At 45.6% G+C, this 18,372-nt stretch overlaps 2 protein-coding genes across 3 annotated transcripts in view; one reads left to right on the top strand and one right to left on the bottom strand.

Annotated features, from left to right (window-relative positions):
• Positions 1–1,665, top strand: part of RBBP4 (RB binding protein 4, chromatin remodeling factor) — a 20,520-nt gene extending 18,855 nt beyond the window's left edge. Inside the window, exon 12 of the mRNA XM_047869456.1 lies at positions 667–1,665. Coding sequence (XP_047725412.1) covers positions 667–732 — 66 coding nt within the window. The 3' untranslated portion in view covers positions 733–1,665. The remainder of the gene's footprint in view (positions 1–666) is intronic.
• Positions 1,474–18,372, bottom strand: SYNC (syncoilin, intermediate filament protein). 2 transcript variants are annotated; one of them, XM_047869454.1, is made up of 5 exons: positions 18,207–18,372; positions 11,360–12,500; positions 4,439–4,563; positions 4,185–4,261; positions 1,474–2,853 (listed from the first exon to the last, which is right to left on the bottom strand). In XM_047869454.1, exons 1-5 carry the CDS (start codon positions 18,257–18,259, stop codon positions 2,843–2,845), a joined length of 1,407 nt encoding a protein of 468 aa, XP_047725410.1. In that variant the 5' UTR covers positions 18,260–18,372; the 3' UTR covers positions 1,474–2,842. The 2 variants fall into 2 exon arrangements, with proteins under 2 accessions (XP_047725410.1, XP_047725411.1); XM_047869455.1 differs by lacking the exon at positions 4,185–4,261.

The following is an 18,372-nucleotide window of genomic DNA, read 5'->3' as shown; positions in this document are numbered from 1 at the left end:
CTGGACACTTACTATAAACCAAATAATATAATATGTGACTACCTTTTTTTTATTGCCACATACCATTTTTTATTTATTCATCATTTGATGGGCATTTGTGGTGTTTTTACTTTTTTTAATTTTATAAATTTTAATGTTTTATATTTTTTTTGAGAGAGAGAAAAACAGCGTGAGCAGGGGAGGGACAGAGAGAGGGAGACACAGAATCTGAAGCAGGCTCCAGGCTCTGAGCTGTCAGCACAGAGCCTGATGCGGGGCTTGAACCCACAAACTGAGATCATGACCTGAGCCGAAGTCTGACGCTCAACCAACTGAGCCACCCAGGCACCCCTGTTTTTACTTTTTGACTCTTGTGACTAACGTCCAATAAAAGGACTCCTGAAGGTTGAGTGTGAAGACAAACAGTAACCATACTTCAGTTTTGTGGGAATGTCCTAATCTACTTGGCCTGTGGGCCAGCTGCCTGTTTTTATTGGAACATAGCCATACCCATTCATTTTCAGATGGTCAATGGTTGCTTTCATGCAGCAACTGCAGAGCTGAATAGTTGCTACAGAGACTCTGGTTCAGTCTCTCTCTGGCCTGATCTGTTTTTGAAACTTTAACTTCAAGAAATATCTTCCATGTTTACTAAATGCCCTTTCTCTGTTTCTTGTTTTTGGGCAGGCAGAGAACATTTATAATGATGAAGACCCTGAAGGAAGCGTGGATCCAGAAGGACAAGGGTCCTAGATATGTCTGCACTTCTTGTGATTTTAGACTCCCCTGTTTTTCCTCTCAACCCTGAGATTGATTTAACACTGGTTTTGAGACACAGACTTTGTTTGGCTATCCCTCTATGATAGATAGGTACCATCAACAATGTTACTAGCCCAAACAGAGGGTGTTTTCTAAATATTAACTGGGGGACTTGATTCAGTAAAACCACAGACTTCTATTTAAATTTTCTTCAGGAATTTTCTAGTAACAAAGGTCTAAAGTAGCCACTTTAGAAAGGGGAATATTGTGTGTGGTTATTTTTCTTCTTAGGCTGTATCCCCAAGTTTTTCAGACTCCTTTAAGTTAAGGCTAAAGTGAGGAAGGAATAGAGCCAAGTGAGGTAGGTGTCTGAGCCATGGAGTATAAATACCACACGATGTCATTTTTATTCAGGAAATGGGGGAGATTCAAGTCCTATAAATTCCTCTTCTGAAATCTTCACACCTGACTTTCCAGGATGCACATTTTCCTATGTAGACCAGTCTCCCCTGTTTCTTCAGTTAAGTCAAACCTATGTGTTCCTCTTTCCCCATATATTTTTGCTTGTTAGTGTATTTCTTGAGCTGTTTTCATATTTCTTTCCTTTCTGTGAAATGGTTTTTTTAAAAAACTTGGGACCACCAAGTTGTAAAGATGTATGTTTTTACCTGACAGTTATACCACAGGTAGACTGTCCAGTTGAGTTGAGAAGAGTGAATTGATAGCTTGTATTTGTTTTTAAAATTAAATTAATCCTGGATAAGAGTTGCTTTTTTTTTTTTTTTTTTTTTTTTTAAAGGAGTTAGTCCTTGACCACTAGTTTGGTACCATCTCTATTTTGGGTGACCTGTTTCACCAGCAGGCCTGTTACTCTCCATGACTAACTGTGTAAGTGCTTATAATGGAATAAATTGCTTTTCTACGTAACCCCATGCTGATGGGTTTTATTTAGCACATAACATTCATCAAACACCAGTCTGGCTTCTCGAAGGGTTGTTCAGAGGACAGTAATTGTCTCTGGTCTTTGACTATCAAGAGCAGAATTAAATATAATAGACCCAGAGCTAGAGAAAAGAGGTTCACTCCTTCCCAGGGAAAGTGCAAGACATAAAACGCTGAACCCGAGAGGCACAGGATTAGTCTTTGATAAAATCACATCTTTTTGAAGTCTCTCTAGAGAACTACATGGACTTTCAAGACTGTCAAAGGCAATGTGGCAGAGAGCATTTAAGGCAAATTTTAAATTTGGAAAAGGTGTTTGAACCTTTTCCCATAGAGAGGTTGAATCTCCCCAGTATATTTTTCACTGGGGTCTGTACTTAGAGGTTAGAAATAATAGGCTCTTGAAAGCCTTTATCACCAAGTACCATAACCAGATAAAATGCCTGGTTCTTTGCCAGGCACTCAATTTAACTGAGTAGATCACTCTGACCCAGAATCATTTTCATGAGACACAGTCTTTGGGAAAATCTGAATATTCTTAACCTTTAGGTTCAAATCTGGATTGGTTCCTTTTTTCCAAGTCAGTAGTTCTTTTAGAGTATAGCGAAAATTATCTTCACAGAATTAGGAGTAAACTGTATGAGTCTGCACAGACTTAAACTTTGTAAAAGGATTCATTTTAAAGTCTAATACTCATGGCACAAAAGAATTCAAATTGTAAACCCATATAATGAAAATCGGCTGCCTTTTTGACCCTACCTGTGCTCCAAAAAAGGTTTTTGTTTTGGGTCAACACAAGGCAAGATACATTCTTCACAACACTAAAGTGTGTCCATACATCCATCCTTTACTCTGCACGTGGGGGTTGCTGCTGGAGAACAGAAGGCTTCTTTTTCCGTTGCTAAGTGCATTTAGCTTGGTACCAGCAGCCTATGAAATAGATTCCACCTAAGCCTTGACTGATGGTGTTCTGCCTCCAGCCAGCCTTAGAATCTTTTTAAACAGGTCAGCCAGTATTTGTAACTTTCCCAGGGTGAATTGCTTGCCAAGTCCCTGGCACTCCCTTCTCTTGGAAAAAAAGTATGTCCAGAGGGTACTTAGTGATCCTTTGCTAAGAAGTTTTGTGTTGCTGTTTCTGGATTGCAGATTTGGCCATATGTTTCTAAACAGCCCCTGTAAAGTTGAGAAAAGAAAAAATCAGTTTATATTTTGTGCAACTTGAAATAATACAGCATGAAGTTCATCACAACTTCCGAAGTTTACTTAGTGCGGGCTAAGTTGGGGAGAGATTGCTAGAGTGTGATTTACATATGATTAGGAATGCATTTCCCTCCAAATGCCTATTAGGGTGCCTCTTACCTGCGAAACTGAATGAATGGTAACCTATGTGGTGGTGATGGGACGGACTAGCTAGAAATTTTCTCTGCCCAGGTTAACCTTGCATGGGTGTTAACAATGACTGAAATTCTCGTTTCTTAAGATGAGTCGTTGCCCTTTCCTTCCCTATTGTACTTTTAATCTGATCCACACAAAGGTGTTTAACATACCATTTTCCTCAATTACAAGGTTCTCTAATCTCCCAAACAATAAGCGTAATCAGTTACTCCTAGGTAAAACATGGTAAAAGAAAATGCTAGTAAGTTACAAAAAGTATTGGTTATAACTGTTATTTGTGAGTTTGTATCTAAGACACAAGACTAGCTAGAAAGTAAAAATTAAATTTATGGGCATCTGTCTAGTATACAACTTAACATAGACCTTTTTTATCCTTAATGTCTTTATCCAAGAGAATCTAGGATTTTATCAGGAATATAAGAACATATTAGTATATAAAGAAATCAATGGATAGGCGTGTTGCTTGTTTCACATATTAAGCAATAATCGTGGGGCACCTAGGTGGCTCAGTCGGTTAAGCATAGGACTCTTGATTTGGCTCAGGTCGTGATCTAACAGTTCGTGAGTTTGAGCCCCGTGTCCAGCACTGTGCTGCCAGTGCAGAGTCTGCTTGGGATTGTCTCTCCCTCTCTCTCTGCCCCTCCCCTGCTTGCTGTCTGTCACTCAAAATAAACTTTAAAAATAAATTCTGTCCCTCAGGCTAAAACAATACCTACTTGAGTTTTTTGTTTTTGTTTTAACTTCCATATTTAGCCTTCTGGCCTCCTTTGTCGTCTGAATTAGGTAGTATAACTGTCTTCTCTGCTATTCTAAGGAAACTTTATGAATAGCTGATGGGGTAGAATAGGCCAAGGAAAGTGATGCACAGAGCCCCTAGATGTGTCATCCTCTTACAGAATTCCCAGTGATAATTAGGGCATATTTTGAGTCCTGCTAGAAACAGAAACATTCCAAGTGACTGCTGAATGCTTAAATCGGGCAATCTAGAGATATGTGTTATTCCTAACTGACTTGTCATTTGACACACTTTTTTTTTTTCAGGCATTAGTATTGTTAAGTTAGGAAAGCAGCAACAAGGCAAACACCACTCTTGTACCCTCAAGGATCACCTTGAGACTGTGTCTCGATTCCACCTGTCTGAGAAGTGGGAGCGTTAGCCTGTCCCAGGCTCTTGGATAGCATAGCCCTTTAAAAAAAAGAAAGCCATTTTCCATTTGTCCTGGATGAGCACAGTTTGGAAATCATTTCCCAAGTCATTTTTTTGCTTTTCCATGTTAAGTGAAATTTCCCCTGAGCAACATCTCCCTCCCCACCATCCCCTCAGCCAGTGTCAGTTAAGATCCGAATAGCAGCAAAAACTGACTTATAAGTTGAGAGCTCTTCGGCGAGGCTGATCCTTAGCTGCTCTATCTCTTTGTTCTTCTGTTGCTGGAGTTGTACCCCATTCCTTAACCGCCTTTGTCGTTCTTCCATTTCCTCCAGCTGTTCCTGCAGGTGAGAGGGTCAAGAACATCTCTAATGAACAGAACAATAAAAAAACTGGCATTGCCCGTTACAGTTTATAAAGCACTTTCTTTTTTTTTTTAATTTTTTTTTTTTTAACGTTTATTTATTTTTGAGACAGAGAGAGAGCATGAGCGGGGGAGGGGCAGAGAGAGAGGGAGACACAGAATCTGAAACAGGCTCCAGGGTCTGAGCAGTCAGCACAGAGCCTGACGCGGGGCTCGAACTCACGGACCGAGAGATCGTGACCCGGGCCGAAGTCGGACGCCTAACCGACTGAGCCACCCAGGCGCCCCTATAAAGCACTTTCTTAGATGTTGTTTAATCTTCACGCCAGTATAGTTTGAGAAACTGGTTCAAAGAAATGTTAGGACAAAGTAATCCTGCTTATGAAAATGGTGACCAGAAAGGAGTCTTGTCTATACTGGCAGACTACTGCTTAATAGAATCCTACAAAGGGTGGGTGGGTGGGTGCTCAGATGGTTTTTTGTTTGTTTGTTTGTTTTGCAGTTTTAAGAAGTGTTGGGGAGAATTTTGGTCCTCTAGTCGGTGTGCTGAGAGTTTTATGGACCTCTGGCTTTGTGCAAGTTTATTTCTATCAGGATAATCAGTTTTTACATCATCCTGCAACTTAAAGCAATTTAAAAGAAACCAAGTCTTGGGGGTGTCTGGCTGACTCAGTCGGTATAGCATGCGACTCTTGATCTTGGGGTTGTGAGTTCAAGCCCCACGTTGGGTGTGGAGCCTACTTTGGAAAAAAATCAAGTCTTTGTATGCAGTTATTCTTAACTATTTTTTTGTTTGTTTATTTTGAGAGAGAGTGTGTGGGAGGAGCAGACTAAGAAGGGGAGAGAGAATCCCAAACGGGCTCTGTACTGCCAGCACGGAGCCTGATGCAGGGCTCAAACCAGCAAACCATAAGGTAATGGCCTGAGCCAAAATTTTGAGAGAGATACAGCACAAGCAGGGGAGGGGCAGAGGGAAGGTGAGACAATCCCAAGCAGGCCTCACACCATCAGCACAGCCTGACATGGGGCTTGAACCCACGACCTATGAGATCATGGCCTAAGCCAACATCAAGAGTTGGACACTGACTGAGCCACCTAGGCGCCCCACTTATTCTTGGCTATTAAATGTAGTTCTAAGAGAGTTAAAACTATTGGAAGTCCAGTTGTTTACAGGAAAGACTAAACACAAGTTTTGTATTTGAACTTCCTTGAAGTCCAAAATAGCTTTGCCCAGTACTTCTGTAACATCATATGCAAATAGGTGCTTTATTAGGATGTTGGCTATCCTAGTTGTTAATTTATAACCTTATGCTGTTTACTTGTTACACAAAAAGACTGAATTTGTTCCAAAGTGCTAAGTTAGAAGATGAAGAAGCTATATGCCCCAGAGGCCTTCAGGAGCCTTAAGATGATCGTCTGTTTCCCATTCTGCCCAAACCAAACAGGATATATTCTGTAAACTGTCTCTGCCCAGGATTAACTCCTCTGCCTGAGGAGTGAGGTAAGGAAGATATCAGCAAATCCGTCTCTGGCATAGTTGGTAGCTGGCATGGATCCTTAGGAAGCATGAGGGAGATGGGAAGGGAAGGTTGCAGCTGGAAGGCCTGTTTTAAAGGGGTAATGACTTCACCTCAGATTTTGAAGAATAATGAGCCAGGAATCCAGTTTAGGTACATGCTGTTATTAGAAGGATCTAAATAATTTGTTCTCTAAGTCATCCTTCATATACCTATGGCACATCATTCTGCAGCGTTTGATACTCTGGCTGAATTTCGACTTTGGTCAACCTTGTCAAAAGGCCTTTTTTTAGTGCCTTAGCCATACTTTGGTGCCACACAGAGATGCGGCCTGCCATCTAAGCCTGTCTTCTGGAGGGAAGCGCCTGCAAACCTCTGCGCCCCAATTCCCCAAGCCTCCCTTCGACATCTAGCAAAGCTGTATTTTGGTGAGACCTAAAAGTACACGCTTGGGAAGACAGTCTGTACCATCAATGATAAACTGACCAGGAGGAGCAACGTTACAAAATGAAACAAATATTGCTACCCTGACTGGCGTTAAAGACAGTCTCCGGTCTTAATCATGTAGCACCACAAGATTAACTTTCTAAAACTGCTTTATCGTGTTCGTCTTTCAAAGACTCTCCACCTCTTCAGTCTGGCATTCAGACCCCCTTTAGTCTGACCCCTACCTCTAATTAGAACCTCCACTGCGCTTTCAGATGGACATTTTCCTCTAGCCTGCACTGTGTAGCAGGGAGGCCACGACTAGTCACATGTAGCTAATAAGTACTGGAAATGCAGCTAATCTGAATCCACATGTACCTAAGTATAAGCTACACAGATTTTTAAGACTTGGCATATAAAACAATGTAAAATACCTCAAATTTTGATATTGACTCAATGTTGAAATATTTTTATATGCAGAGTTAAATAAAATACTAGTTTCACCTGTTTCTTACTTTTTTTTTTTTTTTAATGTGGCTACTAGAAAATTGTAAATGACATCTGTGGCTTGCATGATGTTTCTTGGTTCTAGCCTGCTGCTCTAGCCTGACAAATTCACAGATCTCTGTGTCTTTACTCCTGCCATTTCTGTCACCTAAACAGCATCTGCTATATTACATTACTATTTATCTTTTTTCTTCTTGTGTAACTCCCAGCTTGTAGGTTCCTGTCCAGCACCCTGCACGTAATGCTGGATGTGAAGCACGTAGATAGTAAACATTCTATAATCCCGCATTCACGACCTACCAATTTCATCTAAAAACTTGGAGACCATTCTCAGCAAATTCCTCACACCACCCACTGCACCAGTCCCCAAATCCTACCTAAATATTTTACTTCACATATCTCACATGATCTCTCCCTCATAAGGCTTAAGTGGTCTTTCCAGGCTCCTTCAATCCATCCTACATGCCACCATTTTTAAAAGTACGTGCCTATGTGCAAGTACTTTACAAAGATTAATTCATTCTTTCCAACAGCCTTATGATGTGTATTATTACTAATCCCATTTTACAGTGAAGGAGCAGAGTCACTGGTGAAGTCCTTGGTCCGAAGTTTCCCAGACAGGAAGTAAGCCAGGATTTGCCACTGGCTTAGAATCTACCTCATACTTTACAACTGCGTTGTTGCCATCTTGTCTGTGGAGCTCTTCAGTGGCTCCTCAAACTGTTATCCATGAAACCCCAGGAGAAAGCCATATAGAAGTGCCCTTGCCTCAGTTAGAAAGTAGCTCACTTTTACCTGTTTTACATGCTGGCATTCTATATCAAGTTGTGTTTGGGGAAAAGGGTCTGTGGCTTTGGAGAAAACCTTGTTTTTGAAAACCACTGACTTGAAGACTATGGAAAATCCTTCAGTCTGGTCCCAATCTACCTCTACAGCCACATCTAGTCACATTCTTAGGATCCAGCCACACTGAGCGCACTTCCCTTAACATGTCTTTTTATGTTTTCATGCTTTTGTGTAAGTCATTCCCTCTGCCTGGAATGCCTCTTTCCCTTTTCTACCCAACGAATTTATTCTCCAAGGCTTGGTTCAAACACCTTGTGGAAGTTGAATGTGAACTTGGGCTAGATTGCACAGGGTCAGAATCCTCCTGTCACTTCCTGAACAAATGATTTGACTTGTCTGTCTGGTTTCTGTTTTCTCATTTTTCATACAGTGACAGTAATTTATAGCTATCTCACAGAAAGGTAAGGATTAAATGTATTAATACATGTAAAAAACTAAAAGTACATGGTAGCTATTGTTAACTCTTAGGAAATTTCCCCTCCGTGTCCCCAGGCAGGGGTAATTATACGTACTTCATTGGTACAGTGCCTTATTCCTACTACTGTTATAGTGTTTATCACTTGAAGAATATTAATGATTTCACTGATTCTATGGCTTTCACATTTTAACATTTCAGATCAGGGTGCATCTTAAAATCAAGTGTCTTTGGGGGCGCCTGGGTGGCTCAGTCGGTTAAGCGTCTGACTTCAGCTCAGGTCACGATCTCACGGTCCGTGAGTTCGAGCCCCGCGTCGGGCTCTGGGCTGATGGCTCAGAGCCTGGAGCCTGCTTCCGATTCTGTGTCTCCCTCTCTCTTTGACCCTCCCCCGTTCATGCTCTGTCTCTCTCTGCCTCAAAAATAAATAAACTAAAGAAAAAAAAATTAATTAAAATCAAGTGTCTTTGATTTTACGCAATATGTTCATTATATCTGGTATCCTTCCTGGACTATAAACTATTTGAGGTCAGGAACTACCTCTCTCCCCCATTTCTCATCTCATCTCTTCTGCCAGCACATAGTTCACTGCCTGGCACATGGTAAGCAGGCGTAGAAAATATTTGTTGAGTGAATAGATGATGGTGATGAAAGAGGCAGAGTGTACAACTGCAAGAGTGAAGTGCACCCTTGAAAAGTAGTCAGATGCCGTAAGTGACCTTTGGCAAACAAGTCTGGGAAGCCATTTCACAAAGAATTTGCTTACTAGGACCTTGATTGCTACTTTATGACAAAGCAATAGGAGACATCCATCAAGAGTATTTTTCATAGAATGATCTTTGGAAAGCTGTACCAATCAGCAAATCTGAAATCCAGCACAGTGATGAAAATCACGGGCGGGTGGGGGGCGGGGACAATTCTACAACCCTAATACTATGTCCAAAAACTCCTCCAGAGGATTTCCTGTTGATGGTACCACTGTTCCAGTTAGCCTTGTCTGAAATCTTGACACCCTGTGACTTCTCACCCCTGCCCCCTTCATTCAGTGGCCACATTATCCTGCATTTGTTCTTGCATCCTTCCCCTTCTTTGTATTCCCACATTGGTTCCTCTTACCTATAGTAGCTTCCTGATTAGTCCCCTAGCTTCTAGGTCTCCAGCCCATTTTACACACTGTCACCTGTACTTTTTCTAAAAGTAGAGAAGCAATTATGTTACTCGCTTGATTAAATACCTTTACTGATGCAACTGAGTACTGAATGAAATCCAAACTCCCTAGTTTGGATTTCTGAGTCCTGGCATGACCTGGGGCGCCTGGGTGGCTCAGTCAATTCAGTATCCAACTCTTCATTTTGGCTCAGGTCATGATCCCAGGGTTGTGGGATTGAGCCCCACGTCTGGCTCCACACTGAGTGTGGAGCTTGCTTAAGATTCTCTCTCTCTGCCCCCCTTCCCAGCTCACACACTCACTCTCTCTAATTAAAAAAAAAAAAAAAAAAAAAGCCCAACATGATCTGCCCCAACCTACCTTTACAGTTCAACTCACCTTTCAATTTTTCACCTGTCCTATGCAGCCAGGTTGCAGATGTTGAGTTAATATACATATTAAAATTACTCTCACCTATTTTTATTTTTTTAGTATGGCTACTAGAAAGGTTTAAATTATATTATGTCTTGCATATTTCTTTGGGATAGCACTGGTCTAGATCTTGCCTATATTTTAATACCTAGCTCAAATAACACCGCTTCTTCCATGGAGTGTTGTCTGATTTAATGGATGACTAAAAATAATTTCATTATCCTATAGCACTCTTACCTGTACCTCTCTTCAATCACATGCTGCTCTTTCCCCTGGATTACAATTATTAATGTAATGTCTGTCTGAGTACAACTTAAGGATACATTTTATGCCAAAAAAATAAAAAGATCCTCTTTCACTAGACTGAACCAATTAAAAATGTGCAGTGGGGGAGGGGATTGCTTTCATAATACAAACTACAGAAAGCTTGACAAAATTTTGAGTGAAGTGAATACAGCCATTTTCAACAGAGGATATGTTCCTTGAAGGATGTATCAGAATCTCTGGAACTTTTTAAGCTTATGCAAAGGAACATGTATTTCAAAAGATGAAAATACTGCTCTGGAAGGAACCACCGCATTGTGGTCCCCTCATAGTGGCCAGCAGCCCTTCAGTCAGCATTTAACTGATGTCCTCTGAGCCCGAGTGGCAGAAAACAGTAAAGCAATGCTCCCTTCCTTCTGAAAGCTCACAGTCCGTGGGAGAGAGACAAAATTGTGTTTTTACTTTGTATTTATATCCCACCCTGTTCTATAAAGGGATTAGAACTGGCTCACACTTAATCAGAAGTAACCGGAATACAAGTGAAATGGTGATAATGCACAAAGAAGGAAAATGAGGAATAGAGCTTCATAGATTTCATCCCAGTTTTTGCTTTGTTTTGTTTTGTTTTAAGTAATCTCTATGCCCAACATGGGGCTCAAACTCATGACCTCGAGATCAAGAGTCACACGCTCTACTGAACCAAGCCAGCCAGGCGCCCCTCGTCCCAGTTTTAAAACTGGGAAGCTCCAAGGCAGAGATCAGCTAGGTGGGACTTGAGGGTGAATGTGCAGGGAGGGAGAGAATGAAAATCCCACCTCGCCTCATCCCCCTCTTGCTCCCCGCACCCAAGCATGATTCACCAAGAATTGGAAAACTGTGCCGTGGAAAGTGCACGGAAACATTCACGATTGGCCAGGCCGGGATTCATAAACCACCAGCTCGCTGAGCCTGTTTCCTCATCTATGAAAGTGAGAACACTTGATTTGGAGGCTTAACGAGAGGACTGGGTGACGGTCGGTGTCAGGGCGCCGCCTACATTCTCAGCCCGGAGTGCCGGCCTAACCTGGTGGGATGAAGAGTGGAGTAAAGGAGCGGCCGCCCCGAGGAGTAAGCGGGTCCTCCTGCATGTAGGAGGGCCTCCTTCAAAGTGGCCGCGAGACCTGTGACTCCGGTCACCTTTTCCTGCCCCAGGCTAACTGTCCGTGCCCAGGGGGCCTACCCTGTACTGCTGCACCTCCTCATCTCGTTTCTGCCTCACGAGCAAGATCTGGTCCTCCAGGTTCCTGTTCTGCAGCTGGAGCTGCCGGGCCTCTGCTTGCAGGGGTCTCAGAGCCTCCTTCATCCCCTGGATCTCGGCCTGGGTTTTCTGCAGCGCTTTGGCCGCAGCTTCTTTCCTCTCCAGGAGCCGCAGCAGCTGAGGCTCATACTCTTCCTCCAGGCCTTGGCGGCTCTCTGCCATGAGGTTCTCAAACTGGGCAGAGAGCCGCCGGCTCTCCTGGAGAAAGTGCCCGTCCCTCTGGCTGGGAGGTGCTTCTAGTTGTTGCCGTAACTGCTCCTTCTGCTTCTGATAGGCGTCCCGGAGCTGGGCCAGTTCCTCCGAGAGCTGGGCTGCCCGTGTGGTCAGCGCTTCCCGGAGATCGGCAAACTGGGCCACGTCCTGCCGGCGGCACTCGAGCTGGTATTGGCAGGCCACGCATTCCTTCGTCACCTTGAACAGCTTCTGCTTGACCAGCCGGATCTCCTCCCTCAGCCCGTCCCTCTCCAGCTCTGCTTGGGCGTGCAGTTTGTAGGCGGCCAGGATGTCCTGATGGACCTGCTGCACCTCCTGCAGGGCTGGTTCCCGGAGCAACACCAGCTCGTGGATGAGCTGATCCCTCTCCTCTTCCAGCTGGGCCACAGCTTGGACACATTGCTGGAAACGCTCCTCTAGCAATTCCAGGTCCTCTATGCTCAGGCTGTCTGTGCTGGGACCAGGCCCGGCTTGGAGGCTCTCCTCAGGGCTGGGTTTCTCCTCGCTCGTGACCGTCTCTCCCCCGGAACTGGTCTGCTCTGGGCTTGTGGTCTTTTCTGGCTGCGTGGGCTCGTCCACATATAGTATCTCCTCTGGCTTCATAGGCTCGTCCATCTCCAGGGCCTCCCCTGGTTGCCTGGTCTCCTCGATATACAGTGCCTCCTCAGGCTTCTCCGTCTCTTCCACGTAGAGTGTCTCATTGAGGTCACCTGTGTCCCCCAGGTAGAGAATGTCCTCTAAGTTCAAGGTCCCCTCCAAAGACAGAGTAACTTCTGGGTTCAAAGTCCCCACCTCACGCGGGGATTCAGAGTTCTCTTCGAGAGAAGAACTGGCTTCCGTTCTTGTTTCTCTGCAAGAGAAATGACTTAAAGTCAGAGGGCAGCCACAATCCCGGGATGGTTCCTGACGGGAGCCATTGGGCTTTTTTCAGCCTCTCACATCTCAGAGGGCACTTGTCTGCTCCTTCCCCCTCCGTCAGCCTACCCCTATACACCCATGGCTCAGATCCCCTGACAACATCCCCATGACGTCAGCGTCTAGCCTCTGCTTACATACCTTTAAGGCCAGGAAGCTCACATCGTTCCACTGTCATAAGAAAATTCTAGTGTTGAAGTAAAACCTTCTCTGCAATTTTTTACCTGGACTTGGTTCCTCTTTCTGGAATCAGACAAATCTAACTACTTTCCCATACCAAGTTCTTTAAACACCTAAAGAAAACTAACATCTTTCGATTATTCCATGCATGCCAAAGTGTCCAGTGCCCTCCTCGTTTGGGTCACTTCTTTCTGACTCGGCTCCAAACTGTCACTGTCTCTTGGGGGTGGGTATTGGAAACAGTATCCAGGTATGTTCTGAGCTCTGGACACTACGTTTCTGTTGATAAGGCCAATATTGCCGATAGAGGGCAGCTCAATCATACTGGCAAATGCTGAGTTTGACTAAAAGCCTTTAAGACTGTCTCTCACTGAGTACTTTTATTTTCCTAACTTTTTTAATGTTTACTTATTTTTGAGAGAGACAGAGCACGAACAGGGGAGGAACAGAGAAAGAGTGAGACACAGAGTCCAAAGCAGGCTCCAGGCTCTGAGCTGGCAGCACAGAGCCCGACGTGGGGCTCGAACTCACTGCGAGATCATGACCTGAGCTGACGTCAGATGCTTGACCGACTGAGCTACTCAGGCACCCCTCAGACTGAGTGCTTTTAAACCACATCTCTTGTTCCTGTAAAAACATTCATCTTGTTAGAATTGGCCCATCCTCTGGCCTGTCAAAGGCTCTTGAATTCAGATTCTGTGATTCTGACAGAGAAGTTCCTTAACCCGGCTGCCAGTTGCCTGCTAATTTAACCAGCTTCTGTTAAGGAATATTCTCCTGCTTCTCTGGCCTTCAAATGGCTTTGGTCCTTCCTGTTTCAATTCATCTTACCTACCTTGGATCTCTGGGCAATTAATTCTTTGAAAATATAAAATACCACGGAAATAATAACAATAAATTACACTTAAAAAGGTCCTAATATCTGAATCTAATATCATTCAGGCTCAGTTCTGAATGATTTACGTATACCAATTCATTTAATCCTCATAACATTTTTATGAGGTAAGTCATACTTATTATCCCCATTTTACAGATCAGGAAACTGAGGTGAAAAGAGATTAAGTAATTTGCTCAAGGAAACTCATACTCCATGAGCACCAGTTATAAGACGTTAAATGTGAGTGTAGATTACGGGAAACTTATTTTAGACATAGAGCATAAATGAAAAGCCCCATGTATCAATGAAGTCATCTGTCTTGAAAAGGCCTACTTGTGTCCAGGTTTTAAGCTCTAGATCTCAGCTCCAAGTTCCCACTACAGATTACTTTTATTCTAAATCGTTGTGTACTCACTCTGTCTTCCTCTCTAGCACCCCAGGAGTCCCTGGCTCCCCATTCTGTGTCTCAGTGGTGGCCCTCTGGAAACCACAAGTGTGGCTTCACCAGGCCCCAGACATCACTGGCTTCATGCAACCCAAGCACCTGCACCGAAATCTAAAAGCCTGAAGGCAGCCTCAACCATCACCCTGTCTGTTCCCATCACTTTACCACAAAGACTGATCTCTCTCACCTAGTGTCACCTAGCACCTCAAACTCAACTGCCCCCAAATTATCCTTCTCCCTGGGCTTACTATACCTGTATTCTCCAGCTCAGAGAAGCACATCCCCATACAGCAGGTTGATGAGGCAAATAATCTACCCCCCCCTTCTTTTTTTTAATTTAAATTTTAGTTAACATACAGTGCACTATTGGTTTCTGGAGTAGAACTCAGTGATTCATCACTTACCTACAACAGCCAGTGCTCATCACAAGCGCCCTCCTTAATACCCATCACCCATCTGGCCCATCCCCCCTCCCTCCATCAGCCCATAGTTTGTCCTCTATCATTAAGAGTCTCTTATGATTTGTTCCCTCTCTTTTCATTTTCTGACTCCCATATGTTCATCTGTTTTGTTTCTTAAATTCCACACGAGTGAGGGGCGCCTGGGTGGCGCAGTCAGTTAAGCGTCCGACTTCAGCCAGGTCACGATCTTGCGGTCCGTGAGTTCGAGCCCCGCGTCGGGCTCTGGGCTGATGGCTCAGAGCCTGGAGCCTGTTTCCGATTCTGTGTCTCCCTCTCTCTCTGCCCCTCCCCCGTTCATGCTCTGTCTCTCTCTGTCCCAAAAAATAAATAAACGTTGAAAAAAAATTTTTTTAATTCCACACGAGTGAAATCATATGGTATTTGTCTTTCTCTGATGGACTTATTTCATTTAGCATAATACATTCTAGCTCCATCCATGTCATTGCAAGTGGCAAGATTTCATTCTTTTTGAAGGCTGAGTAATATTCCATTGCATATATATACCACATCTTCACCCATTCATCAGTTGATGGACATCTGGGCTCTCTCCATCGTTTGGCTATTGTTGATAATGCTGCTATAAACATTGGGGTGCATGTACCCCTTTGAATCTTTGTACAATAAACATGTACCCCTTTGAATCTACATTTTGTCCCCTTTGGGTAAATACCTAACAGTGCAATTGCTGCATCGTAGGGTAGTTCTATTTTTGAGGCAAATCTTTAAACAGCTCGTTTCCTCCCCCACATAGCCAACTCACTGAGAACTGACCTATCTCAGAAAGTCTCCAGTCTCCACCTCCTCCTCATCCCCTTGCCAGGGCCCTACTCCAAGTCATCGCATACCTGCACTCATGTGCCAGCCTTATAACGGGCATTCTTCCTTCTCATGCCAGCCTATTGCCTACAGTGCCACAGCTCACTAGAACATAACCGTGTCGTATCACTTCATGCACAAATAGCCAGCTGCTTAGCATAGACTCAAAGCCCTTAAAGATGTGGCCCCAACATACCTTTCCAGGCTCATCTCACACTACCCGCCCCCGCCCACCCAGAGCATGTGTTAACACTTTTACACCTCCTACTCCTAGCCCACTATGTCTAAAGAATGCAGCTCAGAAAATACGGCTCCTTGTACACCATCTGATGAGAGAACAATCCTGCACCACCTGGAAAGGTAGAGCTCGTAGCACCAGAAAGGATGCACCTGCTCAGCCGGCCAGACCCACCTTGATCCTCAACACAGCCCCTGCTTTCCCAGCAGCCGGCCCTCACAGGCTCCTGCTGAGTTCTCCACCCTGGAATGATGTAACTGTGTTCAAGGCAGTATTCCAAGTATTTTACATGAATACTCATGTATATGATGCTCATCTGTTACCCCCGTTTTGTAGATGAGGAAACCAAAGCACTGAGTAAAGAACTCACTCAAGGTTCCACAACTTGTAAGTGGTAGAGGCTGGAGAAGATGGCATCTGGCTCCAAAGCTGGACGGTGCTCCTTTTATCACTCTGTTCCCAGAACAGGCATGAGTTCTTTTTTTTTTTTTTTTAACATTTATTTTTAAGACAGAGAGAGACAGAGCATGAATGGGGGAGGGGCAGAGAGAGAGGGAGACACAGAATCGGAAGCGGGCTCCAGGCTCCGAGCCATCAGCCCAGAGCCTGACGCGGGGCTCGAACTCACGGACCGCGAGATCGTGACCTGAGCCGAAGTCGGACGCTCAACCGTCTGAGCCACCCAGGCGCCCCAGGCATGAGTTCTAAAACAGGTACAAAGCTACAGCAGGTCCAACAGAGCTTGGCACATAGCATTCAAAATATACTTATTTAGAGGTGCCTGGGTTGGTGAAGCCCCAGTTGGTTAGGCATCCGACTTTGGCTCAGGTCATGACCTCACGGTTCCTGAGTTCGAGCCCCGCGTCGGGCTCTGTGCTGCCAGCTCAGAGCCTGGAGCCTGTTTCAGATTCTGTGTCTCCCTCTTTCTCTGCCCCTTCCCTACTCTCTTTCTCTCTGTAAAAATAAAATAAACTTAAAAAAGGGGGGGAGGTGCCTGGGTGGCTCAGTTGGTTAAGCATCTGACTTCAGCTCAGGTCATGATCTCAGTTTGTGGGTTTGAGCCCCGCATTGGGCTCTGTGCTGACCGCTAGGAGCCTGCAGCCTGCTTCGGATTCTGGGTCTCCCTCTCTCTCTGCCCCTTCCCGGCTCACACTCTGTCTCTCTCTCTCTCAAAAATAAACATTAAAAATTTTTAATTATAAAAAGTTAAAATATATATATACTTATTTATCTACTCGTAAATTTCTATTCGTCTTTCAAGCCCCACTCATCTCCCCTGTGAAGCATTTCGCAGACAAACCCATTATTGCGTTCTCAAGGTACTTTGTGTGTAGCTCATCTTTGCACTTAGTGCTATTACACCAGTGAGCGTGTCCGTGTCCCCTGAGAGTCCATTTCCTAAGGACAAGTACAGTTCTCATTCTCTGTGTATCCCAGGGTGGGGCTCTGGCTCTGTAGAAGGAAGGCAAGAAACTGACTCAGATCCAAGGAGGAAACTTTGCCCAAAGTCAAGTGGCAGAGCTGGAAGTAGAACCCCGGCCACCTGACTCCCAGGCAGCGCCCTTATCACACACTGTTGTTGCCTGTTGCCCCCCACAGTGCCAGGCCTCTGCTCGGTGCTGCCCTCACACAGCTGCCTCTCTTTAAGGGGCTGAGGAAAATAGGGTATGGGAGGTCGAGGGGCAAGGGAGCCGGCTCAGATGGGGCCCCTGACCTCAGGCTTCCTTGGACTCCAAGCAGCCTCCCTCTGCCACTCTGACACTGGCCCTAGAGGACTCCAGCAGCTCCCACTCTGCACATCGAGGCTGTGGCAAGGAGTGTCTGTGACATGCTGCAGGCATGCGTTGGTGTGTGTCTGACTCGTGTGTATCTGTATATGCATATGGCAGCACAGGTGACTGTATGTGCAAAACTGTACTCAGCTTTGTGCTGTGTGTGACAGTGAGGGGTGTGGGGTGTGTGTGTTTGCACCTTCACCTCTTCGGGGCTATGGTCTGACCTGGGGCAGAAATACTCCCTACTGGCCCCAAATCCCTGAGCCACAGCCCTTTCCCCATCACCAGTGGTAAGCTGACAGAGTGGATGGTTGGGGGCGGGCCTTCTCTCTGGGGGGGGGGGGGGGGGGGGCAAAGACCAAGGCCCTCCTAAGACCCTCCCCACCCCCCATTCCAGGCCTCAGACCGGAGAGAGCAAGCTGCCCGAACAGGCTCTTAACTCCAAGCTGGCAGCTGCCCAACCTTGCACCAAGTCCCTTCCACACAGCGAATTCAGCAACTGGAGGCCTCCATCTCCAGTCGCATTTGGGGTGAGGAATGAAAGAAAGCTAGTAGCGTCCTTGGCCACTCTGGCCCAGTGTCATATGCCGGTGGATGCCCACCAGTCTGAAAGGGTTAATCGTCACCCAGCCCCGGAGGCGAGGGGGGGGTGCGCTATAAAAAGCCACAGACAAACGGAGGTGCCGGGACCCCGGGCCTCCCCCATCTCCCTTGGCCGGTGGCTCCGCCCAGTGCCCGCGCCGCACCCCGGCTGGCCCACCACCCCCAGCCAGGCGAAAGGTGATCGCGGGGGGTTCGTCCAGCGCCCCCTCCCCCCAGCGCGGCGACTCGGGCCCTGCGCGGTCCTACCTCGCGGCCTGGGCGGCGCCGTCCCCCTCGAGCCGGGGCTCCGGGCTGGCCATGGCTGCGCGACCCCGGGCTGGGCGGCCGCGTTATTAATAGCCGGCCCCGCCGGCCGCTCGCTCCGCGCCCGCGCCCGCCGTACTGGCAGCTGCCGCCGACACCGGATCCCGCC

Source organism: Prionailurus viverrinus, chromosome C1, assembly GCF_022837055.1.
Source record: "Prionailurus viverrinus isolate Anna chromosome C1, UM_Priviv_1.0, whole genome shotgun sequence".
Classification (NCBI taxonomy): domain Eukaryota; kingdom Metazoa; phylum Chordata; class Mammalia; order Carnivora; family Felidae; genus Prionailurus; species Prionailurus viverrinus.
This window is presented reverse-complemented; position numbering and strand designations above follow the sequence as displayed.